The sequence below is a fragment of the Labrus bergylta genome, chromosome 3, assembly GCF_963930695.1.
Source record: "Labrus bergylta chromosome 3, fLabBer1.1, whole genome shotgun sequence".
In the NCBI taxonomy this organism is placed as follows: domain Eukaryota; kingdom Metazoa; phylum Chordata; class Actinopteri; order Labriformes; family Labridae; genus Labrus; species Labrus bergylta.
The window spans coordinates 13,753,485-13,769,707 of NC_089197.1; the positions used below are offsets into that span (position 1 = coordinate 13,753,485).

At 38.3% G+C, this 16,223-nt stretch overlaps 1 protein-coding gene across 1 annotated transcript; it reads right to left on the reverse strand.

The window, feature by feature from the left end:
* Window positions 1-4,137: 4,137 nt before the first annotated feature.
* rlbp1a (retinaldehyde binding protein 1a) lies at window positions 4,138-9,917 on the reverse strand. Its single transcript, XM_020637693.2, has 8 exons — window positions 9,812-9,917; window positions 8,506-8,546; window positions 7,819-7,947; window positions 7,495-7,699; window positions 6,265-6,443; window positions 6,022-6,180; window positions 5,812-5,922; window positions 4,138-4,903 (listed from the first exon to the last, which is right to left on the reverse strand). Exons 2-8 carry the CDS (start codon window positions 8,512-8,514, stop codon window positions 4,757-4,759), a joined length of 939 nt encoding a protein of 312 aa, XP_020493349.1. The 5' UTR covers window positions 8,515-8,546; window positions 9,812-9,917; the 3' UTR covers window positions 4,138-4,756.
* Window positions 9,918-16,223: the final 6,306 nt, after the last annotated feature.

Sequence of the window (16,223 nt, forward strand, 5' to 3'; positions counted from 1 at the left end):
CATCAAAGTATAAATGAACCCAAAGAAAACACACAGTCTTGATTTTGTTCAGTCATTTTTATTTAGTTTCTGGAATTGCAAAATATCATTGTTTGTCTCTTATCCATGCTTAACTCTGTTTGTTCAGTTTCCCATGTGGTTCCATGCAGGAAATAGGGGCTGGCCCAGCACTTCCTGGGTATTTGTTAGATTGATGATGTCATCACGGACATCACTGTGGCAGACCATCTGAAAGGGGTTTCATTTCTGAGAAATGTTTTGTAATTTGTAATTTGCCCCTTGAGATGCATCATCTCATTTTCGAGGGGGTCCTTACAAAACATAAATATAATCATCAGTAATACAAAATCAAAATGAAAGGTAAAACATAAAACATTTAAACACAGAGACACCCACACCACACAAACACACACACACACACACACACACACACACACACACACACACACACACACACAGTCACAATCACTCGCACTTAATGCTCCCCTAAGCCTAGCCACCCACCAACCAGCCAGTATTACACAATCAGAAAAAATCTGAAGAGAAAAAAGAAAAGAAAAGAAAACCTCTGCAATAACATATAAAGGTAGAGCTGTGTACACCCAGGCAAACGTGCACCATATAAATGCATAAACATGTACATATATATGCATACACACTATACAATGAATACACACATAGTGTTCGCAATATCAAGGCACAAGGTACAGCACAGTACATACATCTAGATATGAGGTACACGATCGCGAGCAAGAGGACAGCAAGTCCAGAAAGAGTGAGTCCAATAAAGGAAGAAAATCAAAAGCAAGAGCAGGATGTTTGACAATGAGTAAGTAGAGATGATTTAAAGATATGAAAAGAGGTGAGAGATCAAAGTGAGCGAGGTAGGTTATTCCAATCTGATGGAGCTTTAAATTTAAATGCACGGCGACCAATTTATTTTCTGATTCTTGGTGTAAAGAAAAATAGATGATGAGTATGCCTTATAGTATGCTATACTGTGAACTGAAAGGAATTAGAAATTCTTTCAAGTACGGAGGAAAATTAAAATAGATACATTTAAAAGCAAATAGCGACCAATGAAATTTCCTTCTGGACTTGGGAGCCAGACAATTCAAGGACTCGTACATTAGGCAGTGATGGGTCCTATATGGACACCTCAGAACAAATCTATAGAGACTGATAACATCAGCATAATCAAGGATTGGCAGCACCAATTGTGTCACGATTCTTCTCCGGACTTGTAGGGAAAAACATTCAATAGAACGATAAAGTGATTTTAGACGACCATATATTTTCTTAGAGATTGAGTTGATATGAGGTTTGAAAGATAACTGGGAATCGAGCCAAATGCCCAAATATTTAATTTAATCTTCTTCCTCTAATCATTTATTTTTTATGTTTAAGTCACTGGTAGAATGTAATTTAATTATTTAATGTTCATTTAGTTGAGTTAATGATCTGAGGTGAATTTAAGGGTTTATTAAGATTTCTTTGCTTTAAGAGAAAAGTGTAAACCCGCTATTTGAGTTGTGCTGCTCCCAGCGGCGGCCATTTTGTTAATGGGGCCGGCTATAAAGCCAGGAGACATTTGTTCTTGCATGAGGAGAGGTGAGCACGTGCTGCCTTTAACATGTTTCTTAGTCTGATTTAATTATGAATTAAGTTGCCTTATTGACGTTGAACTTTTGTTGTTTTGTTAAGCGAACACGTGTTGGTTTAATCACTGTAAATAAAAACTGCTGAGTTGCCTTTCTACCACCTTCCTAGACACTTGTGTGCTAATTACTTTACAAACATTGAGAATGAAAGTTCAGCTACAGACACAGAAACAGTCTGTTCTGAGCAGGTGGTCACTGGATATGCAAATATCCGCAGATATTATCGGCTGGCTGAATTATCGGTCGAGCTCTGGATGATAGTGCAAACAGGTTGATCCAAACCAATCGTAGTAAAATGTACCCATGCTGAGTGAGAAAGCATTGCTTGTCTGCAAAAATAAAATCTTATTGCGATAAATTCTGACTATAGCGATGTGATTGTTGCAAATCCATTCATTGGGATAACGACGTAACTGCACTTACTTGCGCAAACCTATAGCCGACCCTGACCTTTGTTTTCATTTTGTTCTTTTAAAGGAGGATTATTATGATTCCAAAGAGCTGGAGAAGCTCAAGTCCCTGGTGTCCATGCTCCGCCAGCTTCTGAACCCTTTAAATGCTAGGTTATTAGTTGGATGGCGATTAGAGTCTTGAATATGTTAAAGACTAAAAACAAAGTAGATTTGATTGCATTCTTTTATGTACCCTCTGGACACCTTTGTGGCCAAAATGTACACACAAAATCTGCAATAACATTTCAATCTTTGCTTTTGTATTTTGCTGTTTTTTTCTGCTTGTGAAAGAGTGACTCGCCCCCGGTCTCAGGAGTGTGTGATAGACAGGGGGCTTCGGGAGAAATCTCACCGAAAAAAATGTCATTGGGCTGGGTACACAGAGTATTTCTGAAAGGTGTGTTTCTTAGTAGACATACATCTGCTTGGAGAATAGCCAGAATTATTATTTTTTTGCCTTAGAACCCATTCCACGGATGTTCCAGGAGACAAATTTCGAGCTGACACGCTGAGAGACTTATGAACACAGAAAACATGAAGTCTTGTGACAGAGTCCATGGACCACAAGAGGGCAATATTTGCAAAGAAGAAATGGGTTATTAACGGGTTATTTCGAGCATCTCTTATAAATAATGAGGTAGATGATTAAGTATCTATTAATGTTTTTAAACCATGAATTCAAACAACTATAGAGCAAGAAAAGTGGAAAAAACCCACTAAAACGATGGCACATGTTAACAGATCATGTATTCAACTTTTAAATTCACTGTTCAGGACAAGTCAACCTTTTCCCCAAACATTTTTAAGCACAATTTCACAACATGCAAGATATTGGAAGCTATCCTTGCTGCATCTTATACGTTTATCACTGATGTTTTTCCGACTGCACTTTAAGCTGGTTTTGGCTGTAATCATTCTAATTGAACTGACTCTGACAGGGAAGTGTACGGAGTGCGGAGTTCTTCATGCTGGACAAAAAGCCGGTTCCAGAGCTGATCGCCGCCACAGTGGAGAGAGAGTGAGAGACCTCTACTCCCCCCTGTGGGTGAGGGGGCTTCGAGAGGTCTCGCCTTTTTCTTTTTTAAATTAATGCAAGACAAAGGACAATACACTTACAAAACAACACAACAGATAAATAAGAGAGAGACAGACAGAGAGAAATATATATATATATATATAGGAGGGTTCGAAGGAGACTGCCATTTTTACGTTAATATGAATCACTTTTCAAAGTCTGAAAACTTTCAATTAGTTGAGGTGACATAAACGTATAATATTGAGTTAACACAACATTTTCATAGACTTGAAGTAAAACTAACTTAGAATGTCATGTTATTTTGACTTTTTGTTTTTACAGTGTGGTTAATGTTAGCTACGGCTAGCAAGCAGCTGGTCGCTAGAAGAAGTTTTGTGTCGCTGTTTTCATAGAATGAGATGAATGTGTTCTCCCCTAAAACATTAAAGTCTAATCAGTAATAGTCTTCTTCCTCACAGCTGAGGTGTGTACATGTTCCATTTCTATACCTGAGATATTATTGTTTTCTCTTCGTATTATTTGCTGTTAAATGTTTTGTCATAAATCATGAGCACTATAAAAGATGCAGACCTTGATATCTCCAACTAACACTTTCCCGGGCACAGTTTTAATTAAATGTAGCTTCTAGTAACTTTACAGATTATCAATGAAAACAATATATCAAACATAAAGGCTATTAGCTACACTTCTTGTAGCTTAATATCATCTGATAACTGGAATAGGTTTCGATAATAACGTAAGGCTGACCTCCAACAATGGTAGCTGAATGTAAAACTTCATTTCTTGAAGCAAGATGGCTACTAATATTCTTTATTGCTTTATACATTTAGAGCTTTATTTCTGTCTTTTCTTTTCTAGTTTCTTGATACATTTCTTGAAACCTCCTGATAGCAAACATATTCTGATTCAGATTAACTTGTAGCTCAACTTTAGGCAACATTCATTGTGTAAGGAGAAATAACCTGTAGACAAATAATTACACTACAGACACAGACAAAAAAAAATATTTAATTGAACATTTTCAATCCAATGCAAACTGAAATGTGGATCTTTGTGGTACTGATACAAAGAAGTGTTTCCATGGCACTGCACCAGGTGGCTCCAGCTCCTATTACAATTATCAAATGCAGACATATCCATCAGTTTTCCTTCTTCTGATCTTCTAAAGTTCCCTCGTGCTCTCTTTCATCTTACGAGGAATGTAGGCACAAGGCTGTTCTGTATACTGTGAAATTATTTTTTAAGGAGAAGATCTCAAGCTATAGTCTGTCTCATACAGTATGTCGGCTACATCATTAAATCCTCATTTTCCCTCTGCTCCTAAAGTTACAAGTAATGTCAACGCTGTAAAATAGAACCATCACTTATTCTCTCTGTTATATCTAAACATCCTCTTTTTCCCATTTATGTCACATATATTACTCATTTGCAAACCAGCGCCTGCTCCTAACATTAGATACTCCTTATTTGCTCATAGGAAGTTCCTGAATAATAATACAAATGTCAACCTAAGCTTCAGAGGAGAACACACATCTGTTCTGATCAGTGAGAAGCATCTAGGGTGGACGGCACTATAATGCTTGGGTTTGAAACGAGAGGACTGTCTCTCAAAGAGCAGTGTCTTCAGAGCCAAAAAGCTTGGTGGCGATGGCCTGGCAGTCAGCGACCGGCGCTTTTCCATCAAAATCCGAAGGTAGGATTTCGGCATCAAATTCTTTAATGTAGTTGTCCAGCTCGTCGCCATGAACAAACACCTGAGGACATTAAAATAAGGAATTCAGAGGAGATGGGGATGCAAATAGGATATAGAAAAGACAGAAAAAAGATTCAGAGCCTTTCCTGAACTCAAGTGAAGTTTGTTTAAAGGTGCTATTCAGATAGAGATACCAAGACATAAAAATCCAAAGAAAACATCTTCAATAGGGAATTATGGCTTCATGGCCAAACACATGAGTTAGAGGGACCAGCTTACCACCCAAGCAGCAAACTTTAGGGCCTAAAATTCTAAAAATTAGGTCAATGCAGAATTGCCCAAAAAAAGAACTGCTGTTTCTCTATTGTCCACTTGAGGCTAAATCTGAAAGCTAGTCAATCCCATCTACCCCAACCCAGGCCGCCGCTTGGAAGACTAAGGCCTCCGTTAACAGGTAGCACTCAATAACCACTAAACTAATGGTGCCCCGACGTTATCACAATCTAACGTATCTGGGCCTGATTTTTTTCTTTTTTTATGGCAGCCAGTGCAAAGAAGCCAGAATTGTTGTAAGTCTTCCCGCACAGAAAAGATGGTGAGCCATAGTCTGTCATTTACTTTCAGATACGTATGAGCGAGTAACAAGTCTGTTACGTTCCACAAGAAACAACTGCAGTCAGCTATCACTGTTAATATAATCTCATTCTGTGGGAAAATGGGATTGGCTGTCTAATCAGCAAGCCTATGAATGAGCCTCTAGCGTAGTCTAGATAAGCCACAATGCAGAACAAGAGGCTTCCAAACGGCAGCTCAAAGAGCTTTGTGACTTCTTTCACTTCTTCTTACAGCGTATTGATCTAATGTACCCACACCATGACATTAAAGGCATTTCAGTTGTTTTAAAAATAAATGTTTATAATCTTCCATTTCAAACAAACTTGATATTGAATTTAAATAACCCGTCCATACCCTCTCCAGCAGTTTGCTCTTCATGAAGGGTTTGACCACGTTGTATGTAGTGGTGAAGTACCACGGCTGGTGGGTGACATGGACCGCTTTGAAACGGGCAGGGAAAGAGTCCTGCACAAAAACACACAAAGCAGCAAAAGACTTGAAAAAACAAGCTCTGTGATTTCGCATGAAGAAGTTTTCTGCTTTCTCTCTAGAGTCTCTTCTGACCTGCAGCATGTCCACCATCTTCTTGAGCTCAGCTGGTTTGATTCCTGAGGCGTGCTGCATGGTGAAGCCTTTGAAATTCTCAATCAGGACGAAGCCGTTAATCTGGGTTTCTTCATTCTCCAGCAACTTCTCCAGGATGACGCAGTATGCTCTTAAGATCTGTGACACAAGCAGAAATGCATATCTATTACAACAACTAGCTCTTTTGTGCATTTATGTCAAAGAGGTGTGTTTTACAGCTACCTCATCGAATGTGATCTCCTCCAGGTCCCAGTTCTCGATGTTGAAGAGCATGACTACACGGCCGTACTTGTCCCTGCTGGGCAGGACCACAGGGTAACCCGCTTCGATGGTACTGCGGACTGCCTCAGGAGTCATGTTCTCAAAAAGCTCAGGATATTCCTTCCTGAAGCGCACATAACCTACAATCAAACACACACACACACACACACACACACACACACACACACACACACACACACACACACACAGACAGAAACAGAAACAGAAGATCAGCTGCATTCTCCTTTCAAGCACTAATAGTTCACAATGCCTTTGTGTAAAAAATGTGTGTTCAGTACCAAACACAATGACACCAGTGTCTCAGTGCATTTGCAGAGCTGCTCTGAGCCTCTTCATAGAAAGGCACCAATTAACCCAGAATGACAGTGGGGACGTGTGCATGTGTGGGTGTTGGTGTGTGAGTACTTTAGCACATGCATGTGTTCAGTGTTTCACTGGCAAGCGGCAATTAACCCCACAAACAAGTTCACTTTCACATCAAATTCCCCTCTCATACTGACAGGTTCAGCCTCTATATTCATAAATATGTGTGAGTGTTTTCTTGTGTTTGTGTCTTTGTAAGGACCAAATATTCTCACAGCGACAGAAAGATGAGACAGTAGCTATGGTTTATGTTCAGCTTTATGTTCAGGTTTTTTTGGTTGAGATTTTGCTCGGATTATTTAAGGTGCAGTTTTGATAATTGTTTAATGATTTAATGAGTGGCGAGAGAGCCACACAAACAATAAGAAAGTTGTTAGTATCTTATCTTAACATAAGAGCATTAAACCCATGCACTGGTTGATCTCACTTCCTCATACAAACCAGCACACTCAGCACATGCGCTCAGAAGTTCCCAGGAGAACATTGTTGGTTCACAAGTAAAGTAAACTCTGCCTGCCCCATTTGGACACAAAGGAGGGCTTTGTCAGGAGAAACTCAGGCAGTATCTAAAAGCCCCTAATTAATGAACACATGCCTCGCTGTCTCTGTGATGAACAGGATTCATGCAAACCAGAAGCACAAAAGAGTACTCACCCTCAATTACTCAAGCTTTTGCAAAATGACTGCAGAAACTGAATCAAAGAAGTTGGAGAGCAAGACACAGGCGAAAAAAGAAAATCCCTCTTATGTTATGTTTGAATGGGAAACATTTGGTAGACATAATAGCAATAGATGGAGTCTTCTAACCCTTCATGAGCTCATGGGCTCTGACCACGTCAAACTTGCGAGCTCTGAGGAAGCGCAGCAGCAGAGAGTCCGGTTTGTCCCCAAAGCGCTCCAGCACCAGTTTGGCCAGGTCGTCTCCCTCTGCTGCTCTGTCCTTAATCATCACACGCAGTTCCTTCAGGGAGGACATCCGCCTGTCGTCCGTCTCGTAAAGCTCATCCTTCGCCTGGAGGAAGAAAAAAAGGAAGGCTTTGAGGCTGGTGGTATGAAAAGTCTTTGCTACTTTGATTCTTCCGTTGTGAAGTCATCTTTATTGTCTGCCATCCATTAAGTGATGTTTGTTACCTTCTGCACAGTGTGTCCGGGAAGTTTGTGGCAAGGCCCAAACACCGGCCCATGATCCTTCACTGTCAAATGCTCAAGCTTTGCCCTCATGGCCTGCTCCTCCTCTGACACCATACGGAAAGTTCCAGTCTGCAAACAGACATACAGGTTCAAGCTTTTCCTAAAATATGCAGGTTTAATTAATTATAATTTGGAGTATGTTGCCTAAAACTAACAACCAAAAATCATGTTTTTAAGCCTCAGTGGCTGCAGTCTTTGGAAACAAATTAAGAACTGCAACTATTTGACTCACTTTACCGCTTGAATAGTTCAAGGGCAGCTCATTTTAATGACCTTTAAGTGTAAAAACACAGGGCCCATCTGAGCTGGAGCACGCCCCAAAGGATGCACACCAGTGGACGCCTGCTTAATCTGCTTCACATGATTACAGAACCCACTTCTAAAGCCTTCTTCTTAAAAACAGCTTCAGGTTCCATCCTGGAGCCAGACTCAATCTACTATATTACAATAATAGCTTTAGCTATAGGGAAATCCATGAGCTGATAAAAAAAAAAAAAAACTCCCAAGAGTGTTGAGGCTTTTAACCTATAGACCCCCACCATATGAAGTGAGGCCAGTCACTGACTAAATCTCTGGCTCCAACAGAGACACTCAAGTGATGTATTGTTGCAAAGTGATTAAACTTACAGCAGCCATGGTTGCAGCGTCTCACAGCAGCTCCACTAACTCTGTGAACAAAGAAGAATTGGCACAAACAGAACTTGAACTCATTCATTAAACGTCTGAGTGTGAACCTTTTCTTTTAGGGTAGTCCAGACATTTAGTTTGTTCATGCATTCAGAGTTTGTTTAGGAGAGGTCATGGCATCAAAAATGCATTCTTTCAGTTATTAGATTACAAAATCTGCATAAACACAAAAGCGGGCTAAAAGATGTTGAAGTTGAAAATTGGTTCCATGCTCATCAGTGGAGCAGACATCTTCTTACATAACAGCCGGACACGATACAGTCACAAATCTTCAGATAACAGACCACTGCTCCCCCATGAAACCAACCATTACCACAGTTTGTCCCTCTTATAACACAACTTCTGTACATATTTGCTAAATCTAGATGATCATTAGCATTTATTTCTATTATTCTGATGTTTTTTTCTAGGATCCTCAGAGGTTTTTTTTTTTTTTTTCCCCATGAAAGTTATAATCTGTAAGAGGCAGGAAACGACATATGCTTCTGCCCTTTAACTAAAATGTTATTATTTTATGAAGTCATGCAGATACATCAATATGTGACAATATTACATTTATATTGTTAATTGGCTATCGTACCAATCGCGTTAAGAGAAAGAATCAGAAAAGTTGTATACGTATATGGTTAGCAGCATAATTAAGATTCCTTCAGTAAGGCTGAGAAAGTTTTTTTACACAGCTGTTCTGAGTTTTTCAAAGATAAGCCTTCTTTAAATCACATACTCCCCTCTGTGACTTGACACAGTGTTACTAATCCAGCAATCTACTTCAATGCATTTCTTCAAGATCATTGAAACATTTAAAATATGTTATGATGCTCTGCCATTTTTTTTAAGGTATAAAGTTAATTTGAAGTTCTTTAACCAAGACACAATACACAGATGCACTGACTAAATGATCATCTGCAGCAAAAATGTTTGAATGAGTCTATCCACCACTGTGGTTGTAATACAAGCTAACAATTTCAAATAATAATGTTCCCCGGTATGACTGAATTGGGTCAAATAGAGAACAGTTAAAAGTAAAATACTAGAAAACTGAAACATTGAAATTTCAAACTTTACAGCAACAATGGTTCATGGATGTAATAACTTTTAAAATCCAAGTTTTAGTGATTTAGTGATTATCATCAAATAATACATCACAATAAACAATACAAATATCCTTCTGGTGCTCATCAATTATCTCTATTTCCATCTTCATGATGCCTTTAAGTTATTAAACGAAAGAACTGGGCAGACTTACCTTCAGCAGACGTGATGAGCAGAGTAGACAGACTGGCGGGGGAGACAACAGGAGGAGAGAGGACCAGGAGGGGAGGAGCTACAGGGAAAAAAACATCACTCAGAGCAGGATTAAAATGACATAGTGGATTACAATGATTGGCTAATCTACACAAGGGGGGGCGGGGTTGGAGGGAGATCTGGACTGTCACTCTGCTGCTGTGTCCCTGAAGAGAAAAACACATGAGCTGGTTGGAAAAATTGACCACATTAAGACTGTATGTATATATAGGAAGTGGACCAGAATTGAGCCCAATGTCTTTAACCTGCTCTTTTTCTAAAGGCCAGTAGGGGGCAAGTCCACCGGTTGATAATGTCCAATTGTATGGAAAACATGTGACCTTCCTTTCCATTTTATTTATACCTCAGTAAACATTTAACCATTGGCTGTGCAGTATGGTCTATATCTTTTCAAAGTCTTCTTCAGTACAGCATCATGTTTTTTTTTTTAAATTAACTAAACTATAAAGGATGATGCACAAGGGAGTTCTCAATTGGGATAGAAGCGTAGTTATGCGTATCCATCCTGCTACCAAATATGGTGACTTCTTGTTCCAAAAAATACCATGATAACGGCCAAAATGCAAAACTTCAAAAACACCGCTTCAAGTAACCAATGGGTCATGTCATGGAAACGATGACCACTTCTTAAATACAAAAATAAAACATCAAATCAATAATAAAACTTACGGAAATATAAAAGCGAATCAGAAAAACAGCAAACCTTTTGAAAATACTGATACAATTTGTTACATACATTTTTTTTAGGTTTGGCCTATAAATATTTGTTTTGCACCTCTGAGCCACCATACTCTGGATTTATTGTAATATTCATTGCACAAAGTAATATTTTTTTTATTACTTTTTTAGTTTAGTTTAGTTTTAGTACTTATTACTTATTTTTTAATTTTTAAAATTCAAGCAATCAAACTAGAGGAATGAATGGATACACAACAACGCTTTTTATGAGATTTAACGTACAGTATGTCATATAATAAAGAATCAACCAGCTGTAGCACAGAATGTTTTTATCTCTTCAATATCACAGCATGTTATCTGGGAGTTCCATTTTTGTTCACTTGTGTCTCTTACATTTCCCTTTTCCCAGGATGTTGCTCTCCTCTGTTGCCCTGCTACTTCATGCACTCATTCGGCTCCCAGCCCTCAGTATTACTCTGACCGGAGTTATCCTGTGTGTCGCCTAGTGAGCCTGCTGTCACCCAGTCTTACTGCACGCTAGAACAACACATGTGACATGAAAGGTGGGATTTATAGGTGACCTTGAGACTCCTGTTCCTGTGGAAATGTCATGAGAGTCGACCACCTGTGAGGGACTCGTGTTTTCAGCTTCACATTACACATTCTTTTCTGCACATTCTTTGAAATCCTCATCAGAGGGGACCGCCTGTTTTGGTACCCAGATCATGGATTAGTTATCCATGATTGCACAACATCTGACAATCCGCCGCTCTTTTGGTGCGAGTCATTTATTACAGATATCGACAATCAAATCATGTTTGCTTTTATTGTGGATATTTTGTCACATATCTGCTTCCGTCATCCTTTTATCCGTCTTATTTTTTTCCATCTTATTAAATTCAAGCTTTAGCGGTAATCAATTTTCTTTGACTTGCAGAGGTTTGCATCTGAAACTAAAGAAACAACATCTTCTGATGCCAATGTCAGTCAGTTTGGTCGCCCAAGACCTCATCAACTATGTGGACTGCCATTTGACAGTCATGTTCCTAGAGGATGAAATCTAATGACTCTCCGTGCCACCTGAGAGTCAGCATTTATTGTACTGACTAAAATATCCAAACAATTAGTGGATGGATTGTCATCAAATGATTGTGTACTTTAAGTTGACCTGTCACCTGCACAAAACCTGCACGCAAATGCAGGAACTGTAGTTTTGGAACCATATTTTTATGGTATTGGAAGTGTCCTGATTTTCGTTTCAAAGTATTGCCCACTAGTGTGTCAGTGGGCTTTGGCTGTAAGCAGGAAAACAGTCTGTGTGGAGAGCAAAGGTGGTTGGAATGCAATCAGAAAAAATACAATCCCTGAACACATCGTCCGTCTAACGACAATTTAGCTTTCATTAATCTCTTTAGAAAATATATCTGTATGCAAGTGCAGCTTGCGATAAACTACTCCAGACACCATGCTTACTAGTCAGACTGTAAACAATAGCAACGCACAGAAAGAGGCGTTTTAGCTGAAAATCTATTATTGTTAACAGGAGGCTACACCGGAAACCCCCGAAAAGTTTGCCATCACTCCCAGAGGCTATATCATCGTCATGGGTTATGAGGTTGGCTTTAGCTGTGAGTGCAGCAAGTGGTGTCATGTTGATATGCTTAACCAATAAATCAAACATGGTAAACAGTAAAGCTGATAAATGGTAAGTAAGCATTGATTGTCATTTTAAGAATGTAGGTTTGCTGACGTTAGCATTTAGTGCAAAACACCTGAATGCCTTAATCTGCCTTAACATGATCCAAAAAAAAATCCTTGAATTATGAAATGAAAAAATATTTTTAAACACTTTTCTCTTCACTCTTGATACTGTGATTAAAACATGAAATCACAATCTGGAAAAAAGTGGAACTTTTTGGCTTTTGGACAAAAACTGCATCATGTTTCAGAGAGCAAAAAGAGGAGAATTCAGTTTAGTTTCCTTGCTGAGATGAGAGAAAAGGTTAATGAGCTGTGGGTGAACACAGGAAGCGTCCACCCTACATTGAAGCTTGATGCCCCGATGAGTCTTCCTCCTCCACACACTGAAGCCTCTGTCATCCAGAACTGGCAGACTTAATGTACCCTGTCATTGTTTCTTTATCGGCAACTCTCTCATTAGTGGAAGCTCATGAATGACCTCTTATTCCCTCGCAGAGACAAACAAGGGTTAACAATGCCTTCATGGCTGTCGAAGTGTTTTTGTCTCCACTATACGGTTAAGTTCTTTGATGTAAAGGAATTTGCTGTGTGCTATGTCACTCTGCAAGCCGTCAAATAGGCATGCATGAACACAAATACATACAGAGTTCTGTCTTTCAGATTATGCATCAAAGTGTTCTGCTGTTTGAATTGATAAGATATTTATCCACTAATAGATAAATGGATAGAGGAATCAGAGTTGAAGTTCAAATCAAAACCTCTTTCTGCGTAACATAATTATAATAAAGGTGCAGGTGACTTTTTTCAGTAGGAGCAGAATGTTTCAAGTCAACAAGAAATTAAAGTCACGAGTGTTATAAAGGACGAAAAAGTTTTCACATCGCCTCTTCATCCCAGACGGCACAGCACATGGCTGTCCACCAATTAATCTGGTTCTGTTGAGGTTTCTGCCACCTAAAAGGATATGATTGTTACGTGCTTGATCATTGGCAGGTCAAGTGTTTCTCTGTAAATAGCATAACTAAAAGAGCAATCTAGAAAAGCTCTAAATGTAAAGTATCATTAGATATATCTTGTTGTAATTTGTTGCTATATTGGCCTTGGTTAATTAAAAGCAAACATGTATGTTGGCAATACAAATTGTTAACTAAGCTCTGTTTAGTGCCGGCATGCAATTTGGCCTGTATTCGTCAAGTGTGTATTCCTGATGTCATTTTCCTAAGATGACTTTGCAGATAAAGTGATGTGTCAAGAGAATTTAAGAAATGAAAATACCTTCTTTAATTAACTAAGAAGCAATCAATAACATGCGTACCTAAAAGTTTATTCTTCAAGTTATGTTAAACTCCTCTAATCCTGTCTCTGTGAAAGACTCTCCTTGTTGGAGGCGGTCATCAATCGTATAGGATCAACATCTCCACCTAGTGGCACCTCCAGTGATCAGCTCACACCGCAGCAGAAACCTGGAGAATTAGGAACCATTCATTCAAACTATTTCAACTTTCTATGGATTAGAACTAGAGGGAAAAAAATAAAAAATATATGTTTTTAGACAAAAAGGCTGACAAGAGAAGCATCAACAAATACTAAAGACAAATGTATTCAATTTATTTCCATTGTTGATTCATTCATATATAACTAAGATAGCTGTCGAATATAACAGTTAATATATTTTTTTGTTAGCTTAGTTCTTTTGACTATAACATCTGCTTAAGAAATGTAACATCATTTCTGAAATCTCTGTAAGTTCCTCAGGTTCCCCAGTTCAACTTTAGTGCAAAAATCATAAGGGGTTGCAATTCTGATTTGCAAAATTGTTCTATTTATTCTCACACCAGAGAGGGAGATATTGAATACAATAAATTGGGACAGTAAACTCTATACCAGCTATACTGGTGACTGTTTACAGGCACAGCTTTGGTACTTCAATCTTTTTCCACTTTTCTTTTTCAGATTCTCTTTTCAGATTCATACTTGATTTGTCAGATTTGTACATAGTCATGGTTGTATATTTAAACTGTGCTTTGATTAAGTCCTCAATAGACAGCAACCCCAAACGATGTATTTTTAATCATAGTGAAACATTCAGTCACCTAATGCAATCCAATTGTTTTGTAGATATATGGAGACTTCTCTACACCACAACAGCAGATTTTTATGAATATGTTGCATTGCATAAATCCTATAGTCAGGCATGTATTATTTCCTGCTTGAATTAAAGCTGTTAGCCTCATTATTCAGTTAAGAATACAATGGTAGGATACCATGCCCCTGTCTCTCTAAAGCTGCGTTTACACCATAGGAACACACCCCAAGGACCTTATTTACCCCCTTAAGGTTCCTGCTAGACAAGTAGTGCTTTCTGAAAGCACAAGTTCTTTAAGGTGGGACTTGTAGCAAAGAACATTTCCGATTGGTCAATTATTTAAGCATTCAAAAGACTCACATGTCAGCAGAAAATTAGGCCTAATCTTCACGTGTCGTTAGACCTCAATAGAGATGCAAGCAGCAGTAGCCTGGAGGGAAATTTTAATCCATTTAAAAGTGGCCCCAGGGAATAAATAAATAATGCTTGATGCTTATGCTGCAAATGCAACTTACATCTCAAATGTAAACCACAAAATAAATACGTTAACCTAAATTTACCCCATATCAAAGGATAGAGTTAGTGCCGTAAGTAGTAATCTTAATGCGATTGAGATTCCTCAATAACAGCGCAGCAGCACCGACTGGCTTTAGCACAGAATTCCTCAAAGTATTGGGTACAAAAATTCATCTTCTAACATTTTAAACATGTTAAACCAGTATAGCCTTAGCTCAGAGCTGCCATCCACTCATTCCAAAGTTAATATCTCGCTGATTTCAGAGTGGACTGAGACCCGAGGTAGTTTCAATGTCAACTCTTTGAAAAGTTATAAACAAACTAAACAAAATTTTCAGATTTCACTATTCATTCTTACCAAACTGGTTTAATTGGAGGTAGACACTCAGATTTAATCTCTTCCTTCTTTTCAATACTTTGTTCACAAAGTGTACCAGGAGACTGTTATCTGGTCAGACGTATACGTCACACATTTGATCAAATGGATTAGAGCTGTAAAATCTTTGTAAACTGTCATTCGTCTGAATATTTCTCACCCTTTTCAAATAATTATGTGACCATTAAAGGCTTCTATTTTAAGTTAACGTTAAATTATTAGCCATTAGCCTCAGACAATGACCTTGAATATCTTTTTTTTACATGCGTTTGTATAAATATCACTTTTCTCTTCATGCCGACGACATTCTCTTGTACATCTCCAAGATCAAAGCATAATTCCCCCTATTCTGTTAAAAAAAACTATAATAAGTTCATATTATGAGATGATTCTGATGAATAATCAGGCTATCTTACCATCCATTGTCCATAATAGACCTACTACATTTAATAAATCACATGTCGTCAGTCTGGTGCTTGGCAGTTCTATAAATCTGGAATCAGATAAATCTAGACACTCTGGCGATAAGTACTCCTTTGTATTTTGCCTGAATTAAAAAAAATGTTTTTCCTTATTGGGTAAAACAGGGATATTGCTCAAATTGGTGACCTAAATATTAGCCTTGTTTGCATGGATAAGAGCCATGTACAATAAGCCTGCATGAACTCTTTTCAAATACCCTATTTACAAGCAATTTTCAATTTCAGCCTTTGTCTGAAGGATGTTGCCAACATTTAAAACTTTGATACATCACACAGATTTCTGTTGCCAATTAAAGGTTACCATCAATAACACATTCCTTTTGTTTAATCAAATCATAGCCATCCTTGGAGCAACAAGCGCCTTAGCCATTTTTCTAGACTTATTGACAAAAGCTGTTTTATTTGTAGTGGAGATTTCTCGAAAGTTGATCTTTAAAATGCATAAAATTGACTCTTCACTGTTTTATGATTTGTGGTGGGGGGAAATGCTTAAATTATTCTATAAGCAGAGACA

Excerpts from the sequence above, each read along its gene's own strand:
- rlbp1a (XM_020637693.2), bottom strand. Across the intron at positions 6,444-7,494 it reads AGCCCATGAGCTCATGAAGG|GTTATGTGCGCTTCAGGAAG; the intron begins GTTAGAAGACTC and ends GTTTGATTGTAG. Across the intron at positions 6,181-6,264 it reads AGGAGATCACATTCGATGAG|ATCTTAAGAGCATACTGCGT; the intron begins GTAGCTGTAAAA and ends CTTGTGTCACAG.